The sequence below is a fragment of the Heteronotia binoei genome, chromosome 1 (genome assembly GCF_032191835.1).
Source record: "Heteronotia binoei isolate CCM8104 ecotype False Entrance Well chromosome 1, APGP_CSIRO_Hbin_v1, whole genome shotgun sequence".
NCBI lineage: Eukaryota > Metazoa > Chordata > Lepidosauria > Squamata > Gekkonidae > Heteronotia > Heteronotia binoei.
This window is the reverse complement of record NC_083223.1, coordinates 136907063-136928008: the sequence shown is the minus strand read 5'-3', so window position 1 is coordinate 136928008 and position 20946 is coordinate 136907063. Positions and strand designations below refer to the sequence as shown.

The window sequence follows — 20946 nt, the reverse complement described above, 5'->3', positions numbered from 1 at the left end:
CTATGCTAAAAATCTGGTGCCTCTATCTTAAAAAACAGGAGGCCCCAGAGCCCAAGATACCTACGGATCAATTCTCCACCATACCCTATGAGAACCAGTTCCCATAGGGTATACTGAAGTGCCCAATGGACATTTTCTCCCCACCCCCTCCACTTTTTGATAACCCTGAAGCAAGGGGAGGGCCTCCAAACCAGGGGATTCCCTACTCCCAACTGGGGATTGGCAACCCTAAAAAAAAGTTATCTACTGCAAGCAAAAGAGATCCATGATTAAAAAACAAACAAACAACTTCCACAAAGCAAGAGGCAGACATATTAAGTTCTGCATCAGATGTGAGAGAGAACCCATCTTAAATCTCAGGCCATTTCTGATTAGATCAAAATACCAGAGCAAGTAGATGGGAAGTAGAAAATCCAAGATCTGGGATATTCGCATCTACTTTATGGCTCCAGTTACTCACAAAATGATCCAATCTGAGATGGTCAAGTATACAGTAGGGCCTGCAGTTCTCCCAGAATTACAAGTGATCTGCAGACTAAAGATATCAGTTTTCCTGGGGGGGGGAGAGTAGAATCTTTGGAGAGTAGAATCTATGATATCATATCCTTTCCCTCTCCAAACTTTGCCTTTCCCAGGTTCACCCCCCAGATCTCCAGGAATTTCCCAACCTGGAGCTGGCAACCCCCAAATAGGAGAGGTAGAGAATTTGCAATAGACAAATTTAACCTGAACTTTACAGAAGTTGGTCCAGGCCAAGACAGCTAATTTTATTCCAGCTTTGAGTTGAAAAGGAGAATACTAGGGTTGCCAAGTCCAATTCAAGAAATATCTGGGGACTTTGGGGGTGGAGCCAGGAGACTTTGGGGGTGGAGCCAGGAGACATTGGGGTGGAGCCAGCAGCAAGGGCATGATAGGCATATTTGAACTCCAAAGGAAGTTCTTGCCATCATATTTAAAGGAGCTGCACACCTTTTAAATGCCTTCCCTCCTTTGGAAATAATGAAAGATAGGGGCACCTTCTTTTGGGGACGTAGAATTGGACCCCCTGGTCCAATTATTTTGAAACTTGGAGGGTATTTTGGGAAGAGGCGCTGGATGCTATGATACAAATTTGGTGCCTCTATCTCAAAAAACAGCCCCCCAGAGCCCTGATACCCACAGATCAATTATCCATTATTCTATGGGAATCGATCTTCATAGGGAATAATGGAGTGGCCAGCAGACATTTCCCCCTCCCTTCTGCTTTCTGATGACCCTGAAGTGGGGGAAGGGCCTCCAAATCAGGGGATCCCCTGTCCCTACCTGAGGATTGGCAACCCTAAGCTCAGAAGGCAAGTTCACCCAGTAACATTGCTTAGAACAGCAGCCTTAATTCAGCATGCCTACTTCAAAGAGCGCTCCCAAATCAGCGTGCACAAGGTTGGGGCAGCTCTCTTCAGCAGGAAACAGAGCCACTGCAATCTTTCTTGCGCCTCATAGGGAGTAAGCTCAGCTGAAACACTGGGATTTGCTTCCAAGTAAATGTGCAAAAAGAAGAAGATTATGAAGAAGTGGGATGACAGAATGCAAAGTGGCTGCAAATTGATCCCAGCAGGTTCTCTGTGTAAACGCCGGGATTGGGAAGAGAAAGAGAGGAGCCAGAAAGCGCGGGGGGGGGGGGCGTCAATCCTACAAGGGCTAGGCAGTATGCAGTTAACTTACCACTCCCCCCCTGCCCCGCTCCAGGAGGCCCTCCTACCTTTGTGTGCGTGACTGCAACCAAAGTTCCCTTCAGAAGATCAGACGAAGGGGGCTTTGAATCTTGAAAGCTGTTTATAACCCTAAAAATCTTGGTGGTCTCTTAAGGTGTTCCTGGACTCGGCTTGGCTCTTCTCGTGCAGAGGAGCTAAGCTCTCCACCTTAAGCAACTGCTCACAACGGAATCGCTCCCAGACGCCATACCCCCCACCCTGCTTCCACCTTTTTGGAAAGCGGGAGAGAAGGGGGCTAATCCTGGGGTCCCCCGCCAGGGCGGGAGATTTGGGAAGCCTAGAGAATACACAGGGCCTAGGGAAGGGTCTGGGGGAGGGAAGGAACTTCAATGGAGCCTGAGGAGGGAAGGGTCTGGGAGAGGGAAGGGATTTCAATGCAGTCCACCCTCCAGAGTTACCATTTTCTCCAGGTGAATGGATCAGTTATAATCTCCAACCACCACCTGGAGCTGGCAACCCTAACAGGGCCCCCAAAACTTCACAGAGTCCTATATAATATCAGAACAGTGGTCAGTGAGGTACTTGCACAAGTCATGGTGTGTTGCAGATGGAAGTTCCAAGGAGAGGAGTAGAATAAGTAACACAGACTTGCTCAAACTGATAACTATCTAGAGGTCAGGATCATAGCTGTTGATGCCCTGACATAGAAAAAAACCCCATAATTTTTTATTCAGAATATTTAGTATGCAGCAATTTGTATACACCATAGGAGGGGAAAAAAGGTTTAAAGCATGTTGGGTACCCACTGGCAATAAAGAAGTACAGCATCTTCAGCATGTATTAATATAGGGATCAGAGGCCTACAAATCTTGCCACATAAAGGTCAGATGTGGAAAGATTGTAAGGTAGATCAGACAAAAGCAGATCAAATAATCAAGGAGCTGGAACACATCCCTATTGGACCATATATGTAACAGGTATGGGATGAGTTGTGACCATGAGGATTGCAGTACACCTTCAAGGTAGATGAAGTGTGTAGTTGCACAATTAGACTGAGAAGCCTGATTGAAATTGTGGTTGAGGACAATTTCTTCCATAAGTATTTCCAGAAAACACAATCAAAGGCAGTTTGCAAATCAATGAATGCAGCACAAAGTTTCCCATTCTTATCTGATGTATATTTACTAGCAGGATGAGCTAAGATGTGAACGTGATGCAGTGCTGTGCTGACTTTCCTGAGTCAATTTTTTTCAGGTTCCAGGACAGACGATTCCTGCATCCAGGTCACTGACTTAAGAAGCAGATGGGTAGCATATAGTTTGCCCAGGGCTGTTTTTGTAGAAAAAGCCCAGCAGGAACTCATTTGCATATTAGGCCACACACACTGATCACCATTGTTTCGCCCAGCAGGAACTCACTTGCATATCAGGTCACAGGAACTGTAATCCTGTGTGTTCCTGCTCCAAAAAAGCCCTGAGTTTGCTCAAGGGTGAGAGAAGACTAATTGGATGATAACTCACAGTATCCTTTCTATCTGTCTTTGTATTGCCTTTGTGCCTGTTTTTGTGCTATCTTTTGATGAGCACAACCAATATACTGTGTTGAGTATATTTTAAATCTGGCTTAGGTAGTGTCTCATTCCTCTGGAGTTCTGGAGCTTCATATGAAGAAATGTGGTTTTAAGATGGCGGCTGGTCAGTATATCTTTCTTCAGTGCCCTTCGATCTCACTGTTGGAGTGGCACCCTTTCACTCTCACTTCAGCCCCTGAAGAGGACTTTTTCAGTGTACATATAAGGTCAGTTGGAGATTGGACGGAAGCCCTTTTCAATGCCTTTGGAGCAAAGGAAAAAGTCTTTCAGGAGCCCTGGAAGCTACCAAGGTTTGATAATTAATTGTACTATTGCAAATTATCATTTTTGTGTTGATTAGTTGAAGATTTGTGAAACTCTTTTACATATCAAAATACAGCATAAATTATAGTTATAGCAAAATACAGTATTATCAGATCTTACTAGCAAAAAAAAATCCTTGATAATGCTTTACTCCAGGAAAGCTACTTAAAATATGTCACATTATCAAATGATTTTTTTTTTCCTGTGGACATGATACATTCAATGATAAGCTCTTTTAAATCTCATTTTCCCCCAGTGGGACCATTAAGCTAACTCTTACTAGGAGAAAAAATTATTTATAATAAACTTTACTTCTAATAATCTACTGCTTCTGAGCAAATGTGCTTAATTATGTTGTACTGGTTTAGGAAAGTTTGAGTTAAAATCAGAAATGTTTTTTTTGTACAGACATGTTTAGATAAGCCAAGTTTAAAATATACCAAAAACTCACCACAAAACCCATACACAAATATTCCTATTCTGTTGTGCTGTGGCAACCTCTTGCTAATTTGTATATGTATTATTTCCTCTGACTTGGCCATGAAACCTTTTTATCTTTTCTAGGGATTATAAAATAGCACCAGAGACAACAGCAGAATGATCTCTTGTATGGAGATGCTGGATATTGACACTGAGGGCCAAACTAGACATGACAGTGTCTGTGGATCCATGGGCATGGCTTTTTCTGTACTTCAAAGGGTGCAATCAGGGAATTAGGGAGACTCAGTCCACCATGTTGCAGGTCTGAGCAAGACACAGCATTTTAAAATCCCTTTAAAATGACAACAGTGTCCATGGGTTGGACCCCATCGCATCTAGTTTGGCCCTACATTTGAACCATCAAATATGTGTTTTTGTATATCTGCTTTCAGTATGCAAAAAGCAAACATGTTTTTGCAGTCTAACACAAAAGTAGTGATATTTATTCAAATACCTGCCAATTTACTAACAGTACTGGAGAATGCAAAGGGCTAAGTATACATTTTATACTTTTTTTCTGGCTGCCCAGATAGGATTAAATTCAAATCCTGTATTTTAATAGCCTTGTGAATTTATGTTACTAAATCACCTCTAATCCAATGAATCAAGGATTAGGTCTTGAAAATATTGTGTAAGAAAGAATAGATGACGCAAGTGGAAATGTGCAACAAATTTGCAGGGAAGGTGCATCCCATCCCTGTTCCTTTGCTTCTTTTCATCTCCTGTCATCTCTAATAACTTTTTACCCCCTCTTTCCCACCCCTCCCCTTCTTTGACAATCTCTGCCTCTCTTTCCCACCCCTCCCCTTCATCATCAATCTCCCACTTCCAAATCATCCCCCCTCTACTTCTCCTCCCACTCCTTCTCCATCAAATTCCTTTTCTGCTCCCCCTTCTCTGAAAATCTACCTCTTCTTTCTCCTCCTCTCCCCTTCTCTGGCAATATTCCTCCATCTGTCTCCCCTCCCTACCTTGACTGCCTGATACTGCTCGGAGAACCACTTGAAGGCTCAAACAGCAGGCAGGACCCTCAGGAGCTGCTGCATAGGTGGCAGGGCCTTGGGAGCCATGTTGTAAGTTCTGAGACTTCCTTTCTGTCAGTGTGAGCTGATCCATGGGTTTAAATATCTACAGATTGGCCTACATTTGAATATTAGATGTATAGAGAATTTGAAAAGGGGTGTTTAGTGCTAGTCATGCACACAACTAGTCAAGTGCAGCAACTAGCTGCCATAGAGAATGGGAATTCTTGTGTCCAACAAAAGATGCATCCACCTAGCTCAATGGGATTTGAATGGACATCACCTTATGCACCAGCACAATTTTACTTATTTGTTTATTGATGGCTTTTATTTATTACTCTCGTTTTTGACCACTTGGAGCTCTGTATTCACATCAAGCAGATCTTTCTTTTTGGACTGGGATACATTTGTTCTAACCTGAAATCTTACTTTAACTCAAGACATTTTAATATGTATATGGATTAAATGCTGCAATATCATTTCATCCCCTTCTTCATATTTTCAGTCCTTCACTACATAGCAAGAAGTTCTCAAACTGAGTAGAAACATTTCTAAATTAAATCAGTTCTTCTGTGCTGTAATCTGCACAGTATAGAAAATAACAGCACAATCCAGAGGGGGAGGGCGGAAAGTCTTTTGGGAGCAGATGAGCCGATACGTGGGCACAGAAAGGGTGTGCATCGATCTACGACCAGCGCCACCACAGCGGAGGGGAGGTACGTGGGTGGGGGGCTGCCCAAGTGCCGCTCTGTCTGAGGGAAGCAGTGCCTGAGGGCTGTGCCCAAGTGTGGGCAGAAGTGAGGCACAGCGTGGTGTTCAGATGGAGGAGGAGGTGGAGTTGGGGGCACGGCCAGGCTTAGGCAGCTTCCTGAGCAGTTTGGCCCATGACACGCCCCCCACCCGAGAGGTGCAAATTTACACCAGCAAAAATAGCGGCACGGCCCATAGGCACTCGTTGAAACCAAAAACAAGGGTTGCCTCCGCCGCTGCGGAAGCTCAGAAACCCCTTAGGGAGTGGCGTGATTGCCTCACCAATTTCCTCATGCCTCGGGCTGACAAGCCCCCACCCCAGCACCCAGTCACGGTCTCCCCCCTCCTAGAAATACTTCCACTCTGGCCTTGCACAGCTCAGTTGTTAGGGAGAGGAGTGCATGGCAGGAAGTTCTGCCAGCAAGCTCCCGGCCATACAGACTTAGAGTGAGGGACAGATAGGCACGTTGGTGATGGGTTATGCACAGGGCGGTTGCTTTGAAAGTATCTTTGACTTGCGAGGGGGAGAGAGAGGTCTCTCCCCTGGGGCTAAGTGCTCTTGTTTCCAGGTCTCCACGGGTTCCGGGCTCCTGGAGGCTCTGCATGCAAGGACTGTTTCCCATGGCTAGATAAGTTCCACTGTGTCCCCCCCCCCCAGCCTCTCCCTCCCCTCGCTCTCGACCGCTTGGTGTGCGAGTGTCTCTGGCACTTGAACCAGGCAGTGGGCTCCAACAGGGGTCATTTGCTGACCCTGCTCCTCTGTGCTGCCGCCTGCTCCCTTCCCTTGGTCTGCCCTCTGCTGCATTCCCAAGCCCTGGCAGGGCATGAGGTGTGTGTGTGTGGCAGCTGCTTTGTTATGTGGAGGTGGGTCAGAGACTGTCCCTTTAAGAGAGCGCCGGGCTGAAACACAGCCTGCTCTTCCATCTCTATCTTCGTTTTGCAGGTGGGACTCCAACACAGAGGCTTCCGCGTGTGCCACTTCACCGCCCCCCCCCACTCCCTCAGCTGTTTCTGCTTACCTCTCAGAATGGAGCCCCTCCCATGGCGAGACTGCCCAGCACACGCCAGGAAGACTGCTGCACTCTGTTCCGGAAAAATAAAGTCTGAGCTGTGCCCTTTGTTATCTCTCCTGCTTGGCATCTGCTGCACGTTCCTGGGCAACCCCCCCCCCCGTCAGTGGCCTCTCCGAGGGAATGCCTGGGAGGGTGGGCAGACTTGGTTTTGGAGGGGGGAACAGTCTATGAGACGCCACGCTGCCCCCCGCATGGCTGGACAGGGGAGGGGAGTGCCGTCCTTCAGCCTGCCCAGGCTGACAGCCTCCTCGACCCCACAGGGCTGTTGTGCACAGGGGGGGCTGATGAAGTGGACTCAGAGTTCTGCGGCTGATGCACTCACACTCTGTGTTCCACGGCTCCCGGGCTGCTCACTCCCAGACATACATTCCAGCTGCTGCCTATGACAGCGAACTCCTGCACTTCGTACTTCCCGTTTGTCTGCCTGCCATTGGCAGAGTCTCTGACAGCGGGAGGGTGTGAGAGGATTGATGGCTTCTCTGTGGTCACGTGCGGGCCTGTCTCGCCCCCACCCCCGCCTCGCCACCAAGCCAAGCTTGTCATGTGTGCATGCCCAGCCTCACTCCTGTTCCCTCCCCATGTTGGTGGGATGTCTCTCCTTTGCCTGTGATGGTCTGCCCATCATTGGCTCCGTTGTCTGTTTGGGGGTGGGTTGGGGATGGCTATCAGCCTCTCTGGGGCCGCCTCTCCCCATCTCTGTCATGAGCCGCGGCGCATGTGCCAAAACTGGCCAATCGGGGGGGAATTGGGCTGGCCCTCCCCTCCGGCTGCCTCCGCCTCCCTTGTGCCACCGCCAGCGGCATTGCCATGGTGACCACCTCCCTCCCAGCAAGCTACGCCTCTCCCCTCCCCACGCTCCAGCATGCTGAAGTCCTCAGGAAGTCTACTAGCAGTATGGCAGCTAAACTGCAGCCGGCCGCTACTTATGTCTGGATTGGGCTGCCCATCTCTAAAACCAGGATGCTTTTTAGTAAGTCATAATTAAATATGCAAATACACCCATTAAATGTAGACGTGCAATTAAACAAGCAATCAGATATTGAAAATCATTTAAATTGTAATGGCATGCTTAGATAAATGGCCAGGCCCCCTTCTTCACATAGTCTTCCTGCTCTCTTATACTGTGATAAATAGTCTCTTTAATATCAAAATGCCACTAATTGCAATTTTATAATATGAAACAAACGAGTGATATGAAATGATATATCTGATACCTTTTTTGGGAACAGTTTTTCCATCTTTTGTGATCCTAGTTGTATTGCATATTGTTGATTTCAAGTCTCACATTGTCTGATTTTATTGTTTTACATTTTCTGATCCACCTTGAATCTCAGCTATATATATTATAACAGCCTGGATTGTCCTGACTAGCCTGAATTCACCAGAGCTTGGAAACCATGTTTGTCATGGTTATCATTTGGAAGGGAGACTGCCAACAAGGCCAGGATTGATATGCAGAGGAAGGCAATGGCAACCAACCTCTGCTCATCTCTTGCCTTGAAAACTCCATGAAGAGTTGCCATAAGTCAGTTGCAACTTGATGAGTCTACATAAAAACATATAAATAAATAAATAAATAAAATTAGGTCCTTTTTTCTCGTAACAAAGGAAACAGAGCTAATATTTCAGAAAATACAAGCCTATTATCAACAGCACCTTTAAGACCAACTTAGTTTTATTCAGAACGTAAGCTTTCGTATGTTCTAAGCACACTTCATCAGACGAGGAATCTGGCACAGTGAGCAGAGCCACACATGGCTGGTAGGCAATAGCTCAGAATGTAAAATGTTCAAACAGTGATAATATTAGACTTGTGATCAGTTTAGTTTAAATGTTACTGCTGACTTGATGTATAGCAGTAACAAATATATTCAGGTGGGTAGCTGTGTTGGTCTGAAGCAGCAGAACATTTGAGGCCAGTGGAACTTTAAAACCAGCCAAGTTTTATTCAAGGTATAAGCTTCTACAGCTTATACCTTGAATAAAACGTTGTTGGTCTTAAATCTGCCACTGGACTCACAATTTGTTCTACAACAAATACAATTATGCTATGTTATGTTATGTTACTGCAGACTAGCTGTGGATGGGCCTTTTGGAGCTGCAGCAACAGATGTCTTTCAATATCAAATCAGCGTATGTATCGCAGCAGGAATTGGAGTTACTCCCTTTGCTTCCATTCTGAAATCCATATGGTATAAATGTTGTACTCTAAATACAGAGCTGAGTCTGGGAAAGGTAGGCAATACCTTGTACTTATTAATTTCATTTGTAAAGATACCTTCACATTTTTAATAAGTATTCAGGATGTTTATAATAGCTAATACACTGATTCTATTAGATTGTGACATCCTGTATCTACCCAAGGAAGGCAGAGCTATATTTCCACCTCTCTGCCAAGGCAAACACTTCTACCAGCACTCAGTCTTACTTATGGCTGGCAACTAGTTGCAATAACCTGTGATGTATCCCCAAATCTGGTTTTTTTTTTTTAAAAAAAGTTATATTTCTAAAACAGCTTGCCACTTCTCTGCAGATCACTGAGGACTGTGTCACTGGAACACTGTTATTCTGTGGCAGTGATCAAACACTGGTGTAATAGTGCTGAAGCCTGATGGTCTGTCTGTATTAAGATTTGGTCTAAATCCTAGTCCATGTACATGAATGGTGCAGAAGCTGATAGGACTCTTCACTTCCATCTACAGCTGGGGAGCAGTTAGAATAGCTGCTACTGCAGTGTGATGATTAGTATATTGACGTGTACTGGGAAGAGTATACTGAAGTGTACTGTGAGTTCATGAAGCTTCCAGAATTACCTTGGGCCAGTTGCCTTCTTTCACAGCACTAAACTTTGGGGAAGGGTGGTGCTCAGTGGTAGAACATCTGCTTGACACACACAAAGTCCCATATTCAATTCCTAGCATCTCCTGTTAAAAGGATCAGGTGGTAGGTGATGTGAAAGACCTATGCCTAAGACCTTGGAGAGCTGCTGCCAGTCTGAGTAGACAGTAGTGACCTTGACAAACCATTGGTCTGATTCAGTGTAAACAGAACAAAAAATGCCAAGTGATAGATGGCTGGTTTGCTATACAAAGTCCCTAGGCATTTTGCCATGCAAGCTTCATCAGGGGTATCAGAATATTCACCTAGTGCTAGAATGGTCCACAGCAATGACAAAGCCTGCATCGCAAAACATGTAGGTACTTTGTATGATAAACCAGCCATCTTATCACCTGACATTTTTTTCCTTTTTGTTCTATTGGGACATTGCTGAGTGCAGCCCAGGTTTTCTTTACCCTGATTCAGGGTAAGACAGCTTCATGTATTCAAACCTATCTCACAGGGCTGCTGTGAGGACAAAATGAAAGAGAAGAGAACCATGTACACTGCCCTGAGCTCCTTGGAAAATAAAACAATTAATGAAATAATTAAAGTAGCCATAATAAGTGTTGAGGAATGCTACTCATGAAATGCCATCACTGTTCTTGTCCACATGAATTCTACCGTTGTTCTAAAACCCACAGATAAAACCAATGGATATTCTAGCTCAAGGCAGACAAAGTTAGTAAGCTTCAATGCTTAGAGAATGCAATACAACAATTCCAAAACTCTAATGAAAGAAGTTTGGATACCTTAACAAATCAGTGAGATATTTTAGTAAAGGCCTTGTTTTAAATATATGGAACTGAACTGTCTAAAGTTGAATTCATGATGGTAAATGAGTGTGAAGAAGTGGAGTAATCGGATGACTTAAGGGCAAAATCTGGAAATTGCCAATCCACACCTGCGTCATCTTGCCTTTTAAAGCTCATTTTTAGTGGTTGTATTCTATAAAATGAATTGCAGAACCCCTAACCTGTATTGGTTGTGTCCCTAATTTTTTTCAACTGGTCCTTCCGACAGCCAGACCAATTTCCCACTAGCCTCACGCTCCTCTGCGGGGGTTCCATTGGATTTCACATGTTTTTCCCCGGGGCTGCAATTAGCTTTGCCTTTTTCGCATGGCAAACAGAAACTGGTTTTCAGAGGTTTCTGTTTACCGTATGAAAAAGGCGAAGCTAGTTGCAGCTCCCCAGGGCAGATAGTGTGAACCCCAACAGAGGCCCCGCTGAGAAGAGGAGCGTGAGAGCGGTGTAAGGCAAGTGGGGAAATCACTCCCAGTCTTTTAAGCCGGCTATTAAGGGATTCATATGTCAGTCCGTGATTTGGGCATGTAGATGCCAAGCTTCAGAGGTTGGATAATACTTCCTTGTTGTCTGTGTCTTTCTCTACAGCCTGCTCTCTGATGAAAAAAAGAGATTATTTAAGTGGGATCTAAATAGTACTTTTCTCTGTGCCCATATTGTGTGCTCTCCTGCTTTCTTTGGCTTTACATATCTTAAGTTCTGCTGTCCTTCTGAAGAAGACAGAAGTTCTCCACCAGCCTGCACCCCAGGAAGATTATCACCCTCCCTGCATCACTGTGGGTGAATCAGTTCTGAAGACAGTCCAGCAGTTCAGCTACCTGGGGTGCATCATCTCCTCAGATGCCAAGATCGACAAGGAGATTGACAACAGGCTGGCAAAGGCAAACCGTGCATTTGGCCGACTGCACAAAAGAGTGTGGAGCAACAAGCATCTGAAAAAAGGCACAAAGATCAATGTTTACAAAGCGGTTGTGATGACAACCCTCATCTACGGCTCCGAATCGTGGGTTTTATACCGTCATCACCTGCGACTCCTTGAGCGCTTTCATCAGCGCTGCCTTCACACCATCCTCAACATCCACTGGAGTGACTTTGTGACCAACACTGAAGTCCTCAAGCAGGCAGAGGTTACCAGCATCGAGGCACTGCTGTTGAAGACGCAGCTGCGCTGGGCAGGGCATATTTCTAGGATGGAAAACCACCGCCTTCCCAAGATTGCCCTGTATGGCGAACTCTCCACCGGCCATCGAAATAGAGGGGCACCAAAGAAGAGGTACAAGGACTCCTTGAAGAAATCCCTTAGCACCTGTCACATCAACCATCACCAGTGGTCTGACCTAGCCTCAGATCGCAAAGCATGGAGGCACACCATCCACCAGGCTGTCTCTTCCTTTGAGAACACACGCATAGCTGGTCTTGAGGACAAAAGGAGATTGAGGAAGAATCGCACTGCTACAGGACCAACCCTAAATCAGACTTTTCCCTGCAGCCGCTGTGGCCGGACCTGCCTGTCCCACATTGGTCTTGTCAGCCACCAGCGAGCCTGCAGCAAACGAGGACTATTGCACCCTTCTTAAATCTTCGTTCGCGAAGCCAAGCCGAGAGCTGTCCTTATATTGATTTCTTGACCATCTCAGTTGATAGAAGAGCTTTCATTTTGAGCTGGTTCAATGTACTACCTACTGCTGTCTTGAATGGGCTTACACTAAAAATCCCTACTCTGATAGGGTTGCCAATTCCAATTCAAGAAATATCTGGGAACTTCGGGGACGGAGCCAGGAGATATTGGGGTGGAGCCAGGAGCAAGGAGGTAATAAGCATAATTGAACTCCAAAGGAAGTTCTGGCCATTACATTTAAAGAAACTGCACACCTTTTAAATGCCTTCCCTCCACTGGAAATAATGAAAAATAGGGGCACCTTCTTTGGGGACTCATAGAATTGGACCCCGTGATCCAATCTTTTTGAAACTTGGCCAATCTGGTATAGCAGTCTACCTCAAAAAACAGCCCCCCTCCAAGGCCCAGATACCTGCAGATCAATTCACCATTACACCCTATGGGAATCAATCTCCATGGGGAATAATGGAGTGCCCAGCAGATATTTCCCTCCCCCTCCCCCAAAATCATTAGCATAGGTTCTTGGCCTGTATGTGTCCAAAGTCTGGTCAAAAGGCCTGCTGCTTTAAGCTGTAAATTAGGCCTCTGGCCTGGAGACTAAGGCTGATTCCGCACTCACCTGATTCCGCACTCAGGGCAGGTTTCCGTTTCCACGCAGAGCAAGCTGGTGATTTCGCACCAGTTGCTCCACACTGCCATTTTGTGTGGTGCAAACCCGCAATTTCCCCCCCCCCCCCCGCAGTGTAAACCTGTTGTTTTTTTCAGGTTTACACTGCGGCAGGGCAAATCACAGGTTTGCCCTGGGCAAAATGGCAGCGTGGAGCAACTGGTGTGCAATCGCCAGCTTGGTCAGCACGGAAATGGAAGCCTGCCCTGGGCCAAGGTGAGTGCAGAATCAGCCTAAGTGTCTGTGCTGGCAGAGATAATATTTGGTATCTGGCCTGCGGTAAAAGGGTTCAGCTGGGAGTGGTACCAGCTAGTGTTAACTCCCCAATTAAAAGCATCCCATACAGCTGGAGGGGGAGAATCAAGGCCATCCTAAATCACCCCATGTTCAGCAATTAGCTTGGAGGGTGATCTTATTGCTCTTGGTCCTAATTGGTTGCTGGGGTCCCAGCAACTGATTGAAGCCGAGCATAAAGTTTGGCTACCCAAAGCCATCTTTGAGTCTGACTCCACTCAGACTTCCTGCATGTACTTGCGTGTCGTATATTGGTTGTCTGAACTACTTAGGCTATCTGCTATGTCTTCTATTGTGATCCTGCTGTGTTTGGCTGAATGCTAAGAACCTTCTATTCTATCCTCTCTCCTGCTAGCTGTGTTTTGGGTAACTATGTCAACTGTGTAGATGTGCTGGTGAAGTCTAGGTTTGTTATTTTATTTCCTTCTTATAACCATGTTTTATGCTTATTTGCACACAATAAAATATCTCTTATATAGTTAAACATTGTGGAATTTTTTGCTCTGAAGTCTCAAAGCCTAAATCTAGTGCATAGACTATTGGCTACCTGCTAAAGTGATAACTTCTGTTTGTTCTGCAAGCTTACCTTGCAGGGTTCTTGTTAGTCTCCCTGTAAGGGCTGGAGAATTCCCCCAACCTCCTGCCTAGTGTGTGTACTTGGGGGGGGGGGGCGCGTCTACTGATCCAGGCTGGACTCCTGTGGCTTTAAGCACCCTAAAAGGGACTCCCTACCAGGCAGTGGTTAGAGTTGGCTGTTGCCTGGTGGTGTGGTTCCAGGACACTCCTGTTTTCTGATGACCCTGAAATGGGGGGAGGGCCTCCAAACTGGGGAATTCCCTGCCCCTACCTGGGGATTGGCAACCCTGTACTCTGAGCATCTATGTGGCTGCAGATCTGACTCCATTGAAACTATACAGCATGTACTTTTTTCCTGCCAAAGATATAAGCATCTAAGAACACAGTTCATTGATCCATTAGTTCCCGATCCTGACTTGCCCATAGCAAGTAAGCTTCAACTCTTGCTCGGTGGCTCTGATCCAGACATTATAGTTCTACTAGAGAAATTTCTCCTGGGCTTCTTTGGATATAAGCAACATGAGGTGAACTCAAAGAATCCATGTATTACTAAATAAGCATAATATAGTAAATAAAATAATCAAAAGGGCTAACAAGGAATAAGAATTCTAAATCTGGAAAATTAGGTATTGGGCATGTTTTATTGACTGTAATAAACATAGCATTGCCTGAGATAAGTAGAGTATAATTCAGCTGTTGTCAGTCTTGTGACTTTTGCTGTCGTTAACTTTCTGCTTATTATATTTAGTAAATTTTAACTGTTGTTTTTATTAGGTTTTTTAAATGTTGTGATCTGCCCTGAGCCCATCCTTGGGAAAGAGCGGATTATAAGTTTCCTAAAATAAAAAAATAAAATAATATTTTATAATGTAAATACTGCATGTGTAATTATATATTTTTGTATATTTTCTTATTTGCTTAAGATTAATTGGTCTGTGAGCATTAATAAATTAATGGAATGGAATTTTCTTCAACATAGCTCCTCTGCTGCAAAACAGAGAAAATAATGTTGATCTTCCTGAAAGGATCGTTGTAAGGATAAGTGAGAGATGATGACGAGCTTTTTGAATTATCAAAATGACTGATAGAAGTGCAAACTATGATTATTTTAACTATAAAAGCCCACCTAGAGAGTTCATGGCTCAGCACTTATTTGGACAACACCTCCTTGGCCCAAGTCCCTCATGCTGTTTTATTACTGGAAGTAGTTTAAATAAAGTTTCTCAAGATGACTCTTGGAGATAGCCCTTGTTTGTTTGTTTGTTTTAAAATCTGTTTAAATGGTAAACAAATGTGTGCTGGAGTCAGGGAACTCTGAACTGTCAATGCTGGATAGAAAATCAAGTATAAATTTACACCAGAGCACAGTAGTCTGCTATAAGATTTGCCACTTATCTCAAAATAAATAATTTAGGAACCATATAGGATGCCCGATGAAAGCTTGCACTTTGTTGAATTGTTTTACTTTCCCTTGACAGGTTTATTTCTATTGGATTTGCCGAGATCCATCTGCCTTTGAGTGGTTTGCTGATCTCCTGTGCTTGCTGGAAGCACAAATGGCTGAGAAAGGGAAAGCCCATTTTCTAAGCTATCACATATTTCTTACTGGCTGGGATGAAAGTCAGGTATAAATGAAATCTGATGGGACTGTGTTACTGAATCTTCCTTTTCCAGGGCTGCAGCCTAAGGAACAGTAATCAAATGAATGCTTAATTGCATGAAGCACAGCTTCCTAAAAGCAAATAGCAGTTATTTGTCTTCTGAAAATGTCTTTTTAAAGTACAGTACCCAAGGAGTCCCAGGGACTCCACATGAGACGTCCGCTCTGTGCCGCAGTAGCTCAGCACCTGGATTTGCAACAGCTATTACCTGGGCACCTACCAAGCCTTTCTCTCCTCTGTGCATCTCTCATATTCTCTTCCTACTCATTCCATCTTCTGTTCTCCCTGTGGCTCAGTTACGCCACCAACCAAACTCACTGTTTCTATCACCAATTGTATGTCAGTCTCTACTTCTGGTATCTATTACCACAGCTCACAGAAAGGCAATGGATGTGTGTATTCAAATATCCACTCCAATCACATATAAAGTGGCACGTTGGTGGATACATGGGGAGAGAGCTATTTTTTAAACCCAAAATAGAGTGCATGGATGACGGGAGCAAAATCTCTTCTGACCCCCCTCCTATGCTTTGTTTTTGAAGCTTTTTAAACAGTCAACTTATGGCAGCCAAATAGGGTTTTTAAAGCAAGAGGTGAACAGAGCTGATCTGCCATTGCCTTCCTCTGCATAGCAAACCACAGCTTCCTTGGTGGTCTCCATTCATGTACTAATCAGGGCTGACCTTGTTTAGCTTTTGAGATGTGATATGGGACTGGGCTAGCCTGGGCCATCCAGGTTAGGGTACTAGAAAATCTCTATTCCTCATGTTTAAGAAAATATAAATGTCATATGAATGCGTGGCCAATCTGGTATAACAGTTAAGGTGTGAGAGCCAGCCTGGTGTAGTGGTTAAGAGCAAAGGACTCTAATCTAGAGAACTGGGTTTGATTCCCCACTGCTCTACATGAAGCCTGCTGGGTGACCTTGGGCCAGTTACAGTTCTCTCAAAACACTCTCAACATGACTTGCCTCACAAGGTAACTGTTGTGGGCAGAGGAAGGGAAGGTGATTGTAAGCCACTTTGAGACTCTTTAGGTAGAGGAAAAGCAGAGTATAAAAACCAATTTTGTATCATCTTCTTCCTCGTCTTTCTTATCACTACATCCTTGGTCTTTCTGCATTTATTTTCACTGCCTAAGCAAATGTCAGAGATTTTGGAGATAGTGCCCGGGGAGAGCCGAGTTTGGGAAGGATGTGATGTCACTTCCAGGTGATACTGTAGGCTGCCTTCCCTACTGTCTATGGTCTTTATCATAGGGATTAGGAAAATTCATAGAGTGTCATTATGTGGAAGTCATTTTTGTCCAGCTCCTCGATCCCTCTTTGATAAGGAACCAACTCCATTACCTGATCTTCTGAGATACAATTAGGGATGTCAGCCCCGGGGAGGGGGGCTCCCCTGATTTTGCAAATACCTGCCTGCCACCAGCCAGCTGCCCAGTGGGGGAAGCCCCGCCCCAACAGTGAATACCCACAGCCACCTCTCTCCCTCCCCTCCTGTGAGATTTAAAGGGCTCTACAGCTGATCAGTGGGAGCACATGGTCCCTTTAAATGCATTTTGCAAGTGGGGGCCACATGCACCTGAACTTCAAGTGGCAAATTTGCCTCTTGGAGTTCAGGCATGCAGAATGCCAGTACCCCGGCTTGCAAAATGGTCCTTGCAAGCTGGTCCTGAGAGCATCTTTAATGGTGTTTCATCCTCAATGTGATGGTGTCACTTCTGTGTAATGTTATCACATTTGAGGACATCCCCTCCCCAAACTGGAGAGCCAGTTTGGTGTAGTGGTTAAGTGTGTGGACTCTTATCTGGGAGAACCAGGTTTGATTCCCCACTCCTCCAGTTGCACCTGCTGGCATGGCCTTGGGTCAGCCATAGCTCTGGCAGAGGTTGTCCTTGAAATGGCAGCTGCTGTGAGAGCCCTCTCCAGCCCCACCCACCTCACAGGGTGTCTGTTGTGGGGGAGGAAGGTAAAGGAGATTGTGAGCCGCTCTGAGACTCTTCGGAGTGGAGGGCGGGATGTAAATCCAATATCTTCTTCTTCTTCTTCTCTAGGGATGCCTCCAAAGTCCCCCACTGGGGAGGACCTGGCAACCTGAGTTACAGTGAGGTGGCACTCAGGAGTGGCCTTTCTCTGTTGATGTCCATAACCTTGTCAGGGGCGGCTTGTATAGCTCCTACCCTTTCCCCATTTTTTTGTGTGAGTGCAACAAACACGTTTGCTCCAGAGTGTATTTGTTGTTGTTAAATTTTGGCTATAGAGTAGCTGGTCCCTGTTTCCAGAGGGGTCTTTTTTACTGGTACTATTTTTATTATTACATTATTTTATTGTTAGCCAGTTAGATAGTGTCTTTTTGATGCAAAAAGAATATTAAAAAGGTCTTAATTAAAAGAAATGAGCACTGATGAGACACCCCTACCCTGTCTGAGGCATGAAATAGTTGTCCTTTAAAATGGTACTTCCTAGTAATTTCATTTTTGCATTAATGCATATCTCCATCCATGTTGTTGTAGTATAACTTTTTCTTGTTTTGTATGTACTATTACAATGTTGATTTTAAAACACTGGTGTTTTGTTTAATTCTAATTTAGGCTACCCACATTGCCTTACATAATGATGAAAAGGTGGATATAATTACGGGCTTGAAACAAAAGACCTTCTATGGAAGACCAAACTGGGACACTGAATTCAAGCAAATCGCAGAAAATCATCCTGGGTAAGGCAAGCTATTGAATAATGTCATTTGACTGTCTTTCCCAGGGTAAAAGGCAGGAATAGGCATTTGTACCCTTTTAAAAATTACTCTTTAAAATAATTTAAGTTGGGTTCTTATGCTGAAAGCATCTTTACGCATAATAAAGCTTTAAATGAAGAAATTTTGGATAGACAATGCCAATAAAATCTAATTTTTGGACAAGAAAATCTAATATTTAGAAGTATTTCAATATCTTGGCATTTGTCCAGCTATAATTGAAAGACACAATCCAATTATTGTTCAGCACAAAGGACAAAGTAACATTAATTTCCCTTGAAAATGGTTATTAAAGAGATAAACAGTGAGGCCTTTTTCTTACAATGTCAAGGATGTGTTTGTTCCCCAACATAATTGGCTGTGGATCTAAAGGCAATGCTCTTATGTTATTAGTTCGTCTCAGCTAGAAAGGCTGATGCTGAACTCAGGAGTTGGTTAAGAAAAGCTTCTTTGTTCCCAGAAGACTTTGAAGCAATCATCACAACTTATTTTGTATTCATCAAATAGAAAAACCAAAAAAAAAAAATCTTAGTTAGGCCCAATGTTTACCTACCAGCTGACCAAAAATAAACCCGAGGAAACAAATTTTCAAATATTATTTTAAAACTAGTTATGTGATGGACTGTGTGAGGGGCAGCCAATTGTGTTTTTGCTACAAAATTCAGTTCCTATAGACTTTACATGAAAGCTGGAGATGAGCTGTGGAGACAAAAATTGGCATACATGAAATATTTTTTGTAAGCCATCCATATTTGTGCCTGAAAATATTAGTCTCCTTCATAAACATTTTCTGTTTTATTTCCCTTTGCTGTGGAAAATAAAACATTCCAAAAAGTCAGCTCAGTGTAAAGTTTCTTGGTGTTCTGACAGTATCTCCAAATCAATGGTTCATAACAGGGGTAGCCGAACTGTGGTTTAGGAGCCACATGTGTCTCTTTCACATATATCGTGTGGCTCTTAAAGCCCCCACCACCCCCTTAGCCAGCCTGGAGATGGTGTTTCTCTCTTTAAATCACTTATCCAAGCCAAGGCAGTCAGTGGCTTGGAGAATGCATTTAAAGTTAAAGTTGTTTTCTTTCCACCTCTCCTTCCTCCATCTTCCTTCCTTCATTCCTCTCTCAAACATCTGATGTTTATTCTATGTGGCTCTTACATTAAACAAGTTTGGCTGCCCCTGGTCCAGAAAGTCATGGAGTTTTTGCTGCAAAACCCAGTATCCACAGACTTTACATTAAATCTGGCATCACATACTAGTGAGGCTTTCACAGCAAAGCAGCAGATGGATCTGAGCATTGTTAAGACATTGCATACAAAACCGAAAAGATATATCTCAACCTGTGGAAATCACTTTCTCAATCTCTTTCTCACCTTCCTCCTCTTTCAAAGGAATTTTTTCCCCTTAGACATGAACCTGGGCAAAAGATTGACCATATCTTGATTCCTATTTGGCAGGGTATGCTGAACAAAAGGAAACAATGTAAAATCATACCTTGCCTAATCCAACCCACTCTCCTAATGCAGGATTTTCCACCCCTCTCTGCCAGATATCCCCTGCCTTGAACAAACTCCATCACTATTATCACTGACCAAATTCCCTGATTTTCCTGGAAGGTAGAATAGTTATTAAAATGTATTCAATGAATTTTTAAGGGTAAGATTTTTTGAATAAAACTATATTTTAAAACCTTTTTTTGGCAGTGACAGCATTGGTGTTTTCTTTTGTGGACCTAAAGCTCTCTCTAAAATCCTTCAAAAGAGGTGCAAACGGTATTCATCTACAGTTCCAAGAGGTGTTCAATTTTATTACAACAAAGAAAGTTTCTAGGTCTTGTTTTGGAAATCTATGTGTTTAGGTTATTGTCTTCTTTATGTCTATTGATTATGGTAGCATTGTACTAGCAAGCCATTTGGTGTTCAGTAAAGGATATTATTGCTTGGATTGTGTTATATTTTAATCTGTTTCATCACTTGGTGTACATTTGATGGTTTAAAATGTCCAGCAGGAAAGTTCCTTCCTGCTTCAACCATCCCATGAAGTCTGGCATAAGATGTAGTCCAAATTCATACATACCACTTTAAAATGCTTTTCACCATTTCTCCCCTCTCTTGCTGTATAAGCGTGGGAAACAAGTGTTAAGTATACATGTATACATGTGAAACACAGAAAAGAAGTTTTAAGTGCATTTGTATCAGAGATCAGAACTGATTGATGTACATTTAACCTTACTGTGCTTGACAATCAATGTGTGACTTTGGCCCTATCTTAAACCTTATCACATGGGCTGCAGGTTCTCATGAGAAGCTAACAAGCAACCCTAACGATCACCTTTATAAAGGTGGTGTACATAAATTGGCCTGATGGATGTACAACTCATATATCTTACAAAGTGAGCTGATTCGCAAAAACTCATGCTTTAATAAATGTTATTAATCTTTAATGTGCCACTGGATTACTGTTTTACATTGCTATTACAGCCCAACACAGCTATATGTCAGGAAATATACAAGTTAGACAATTAACAAACTCAAAAAAGTAAAAGAAAAAACTCCTCAGGTATATGACTCTCAGACCCAGAGACTTATTAGTGTCTGAGGTCAGGTCCCACACTTGCCCTCAGGGGGAAGACCAGCTTCCATTTGCAATTAATAACCAATTAATAACACCTGCAGAATCGACCAGGTTCAATATTATTCATATTAACCCATGAGAAACCAGAGATGCTTTGCCTCAAAGTGAGATTGAAACTCCCATGATTGACCCCCCCCCAACTGAAGCACCAAAAG

General features: G+C 43.9%; 1 protein-coding gene across 1 annotated transcript in view; it reads left to right on the top strand.

Moving 5' to 3' along the window:
- NOX3 (NADPH oxidase 3) overlaps positions 1-20600 on the top strand; it is a 46855-nt gene extending 26255 nt beyond the window's left edge. Inside the window, exons 9-13 of the mRNA XM_060258989.1 lie at positions 3319-3572; positions 8983-9145; positions 15227-15373; positions 18002-18126; positions 19861-20600. Coding sequence (XP_060114972.1) covers positions 3319-3572; positions 8983-9145; positions 15227-15373; positions 18002-18126; positions 19861-19987 — 816 coding nt within the window. The 3' untranslated portion in view covers positions 19988-20600. The remainder of the gene's footprint in view (positions 1-3318; positions 3573-8982; positions 9146-15226; positions 15374-18001; positions 18127-19860) is intronic.
- The last annotated feature ends 346 nt before the right edge of the window (positions 20601-20946 follow it).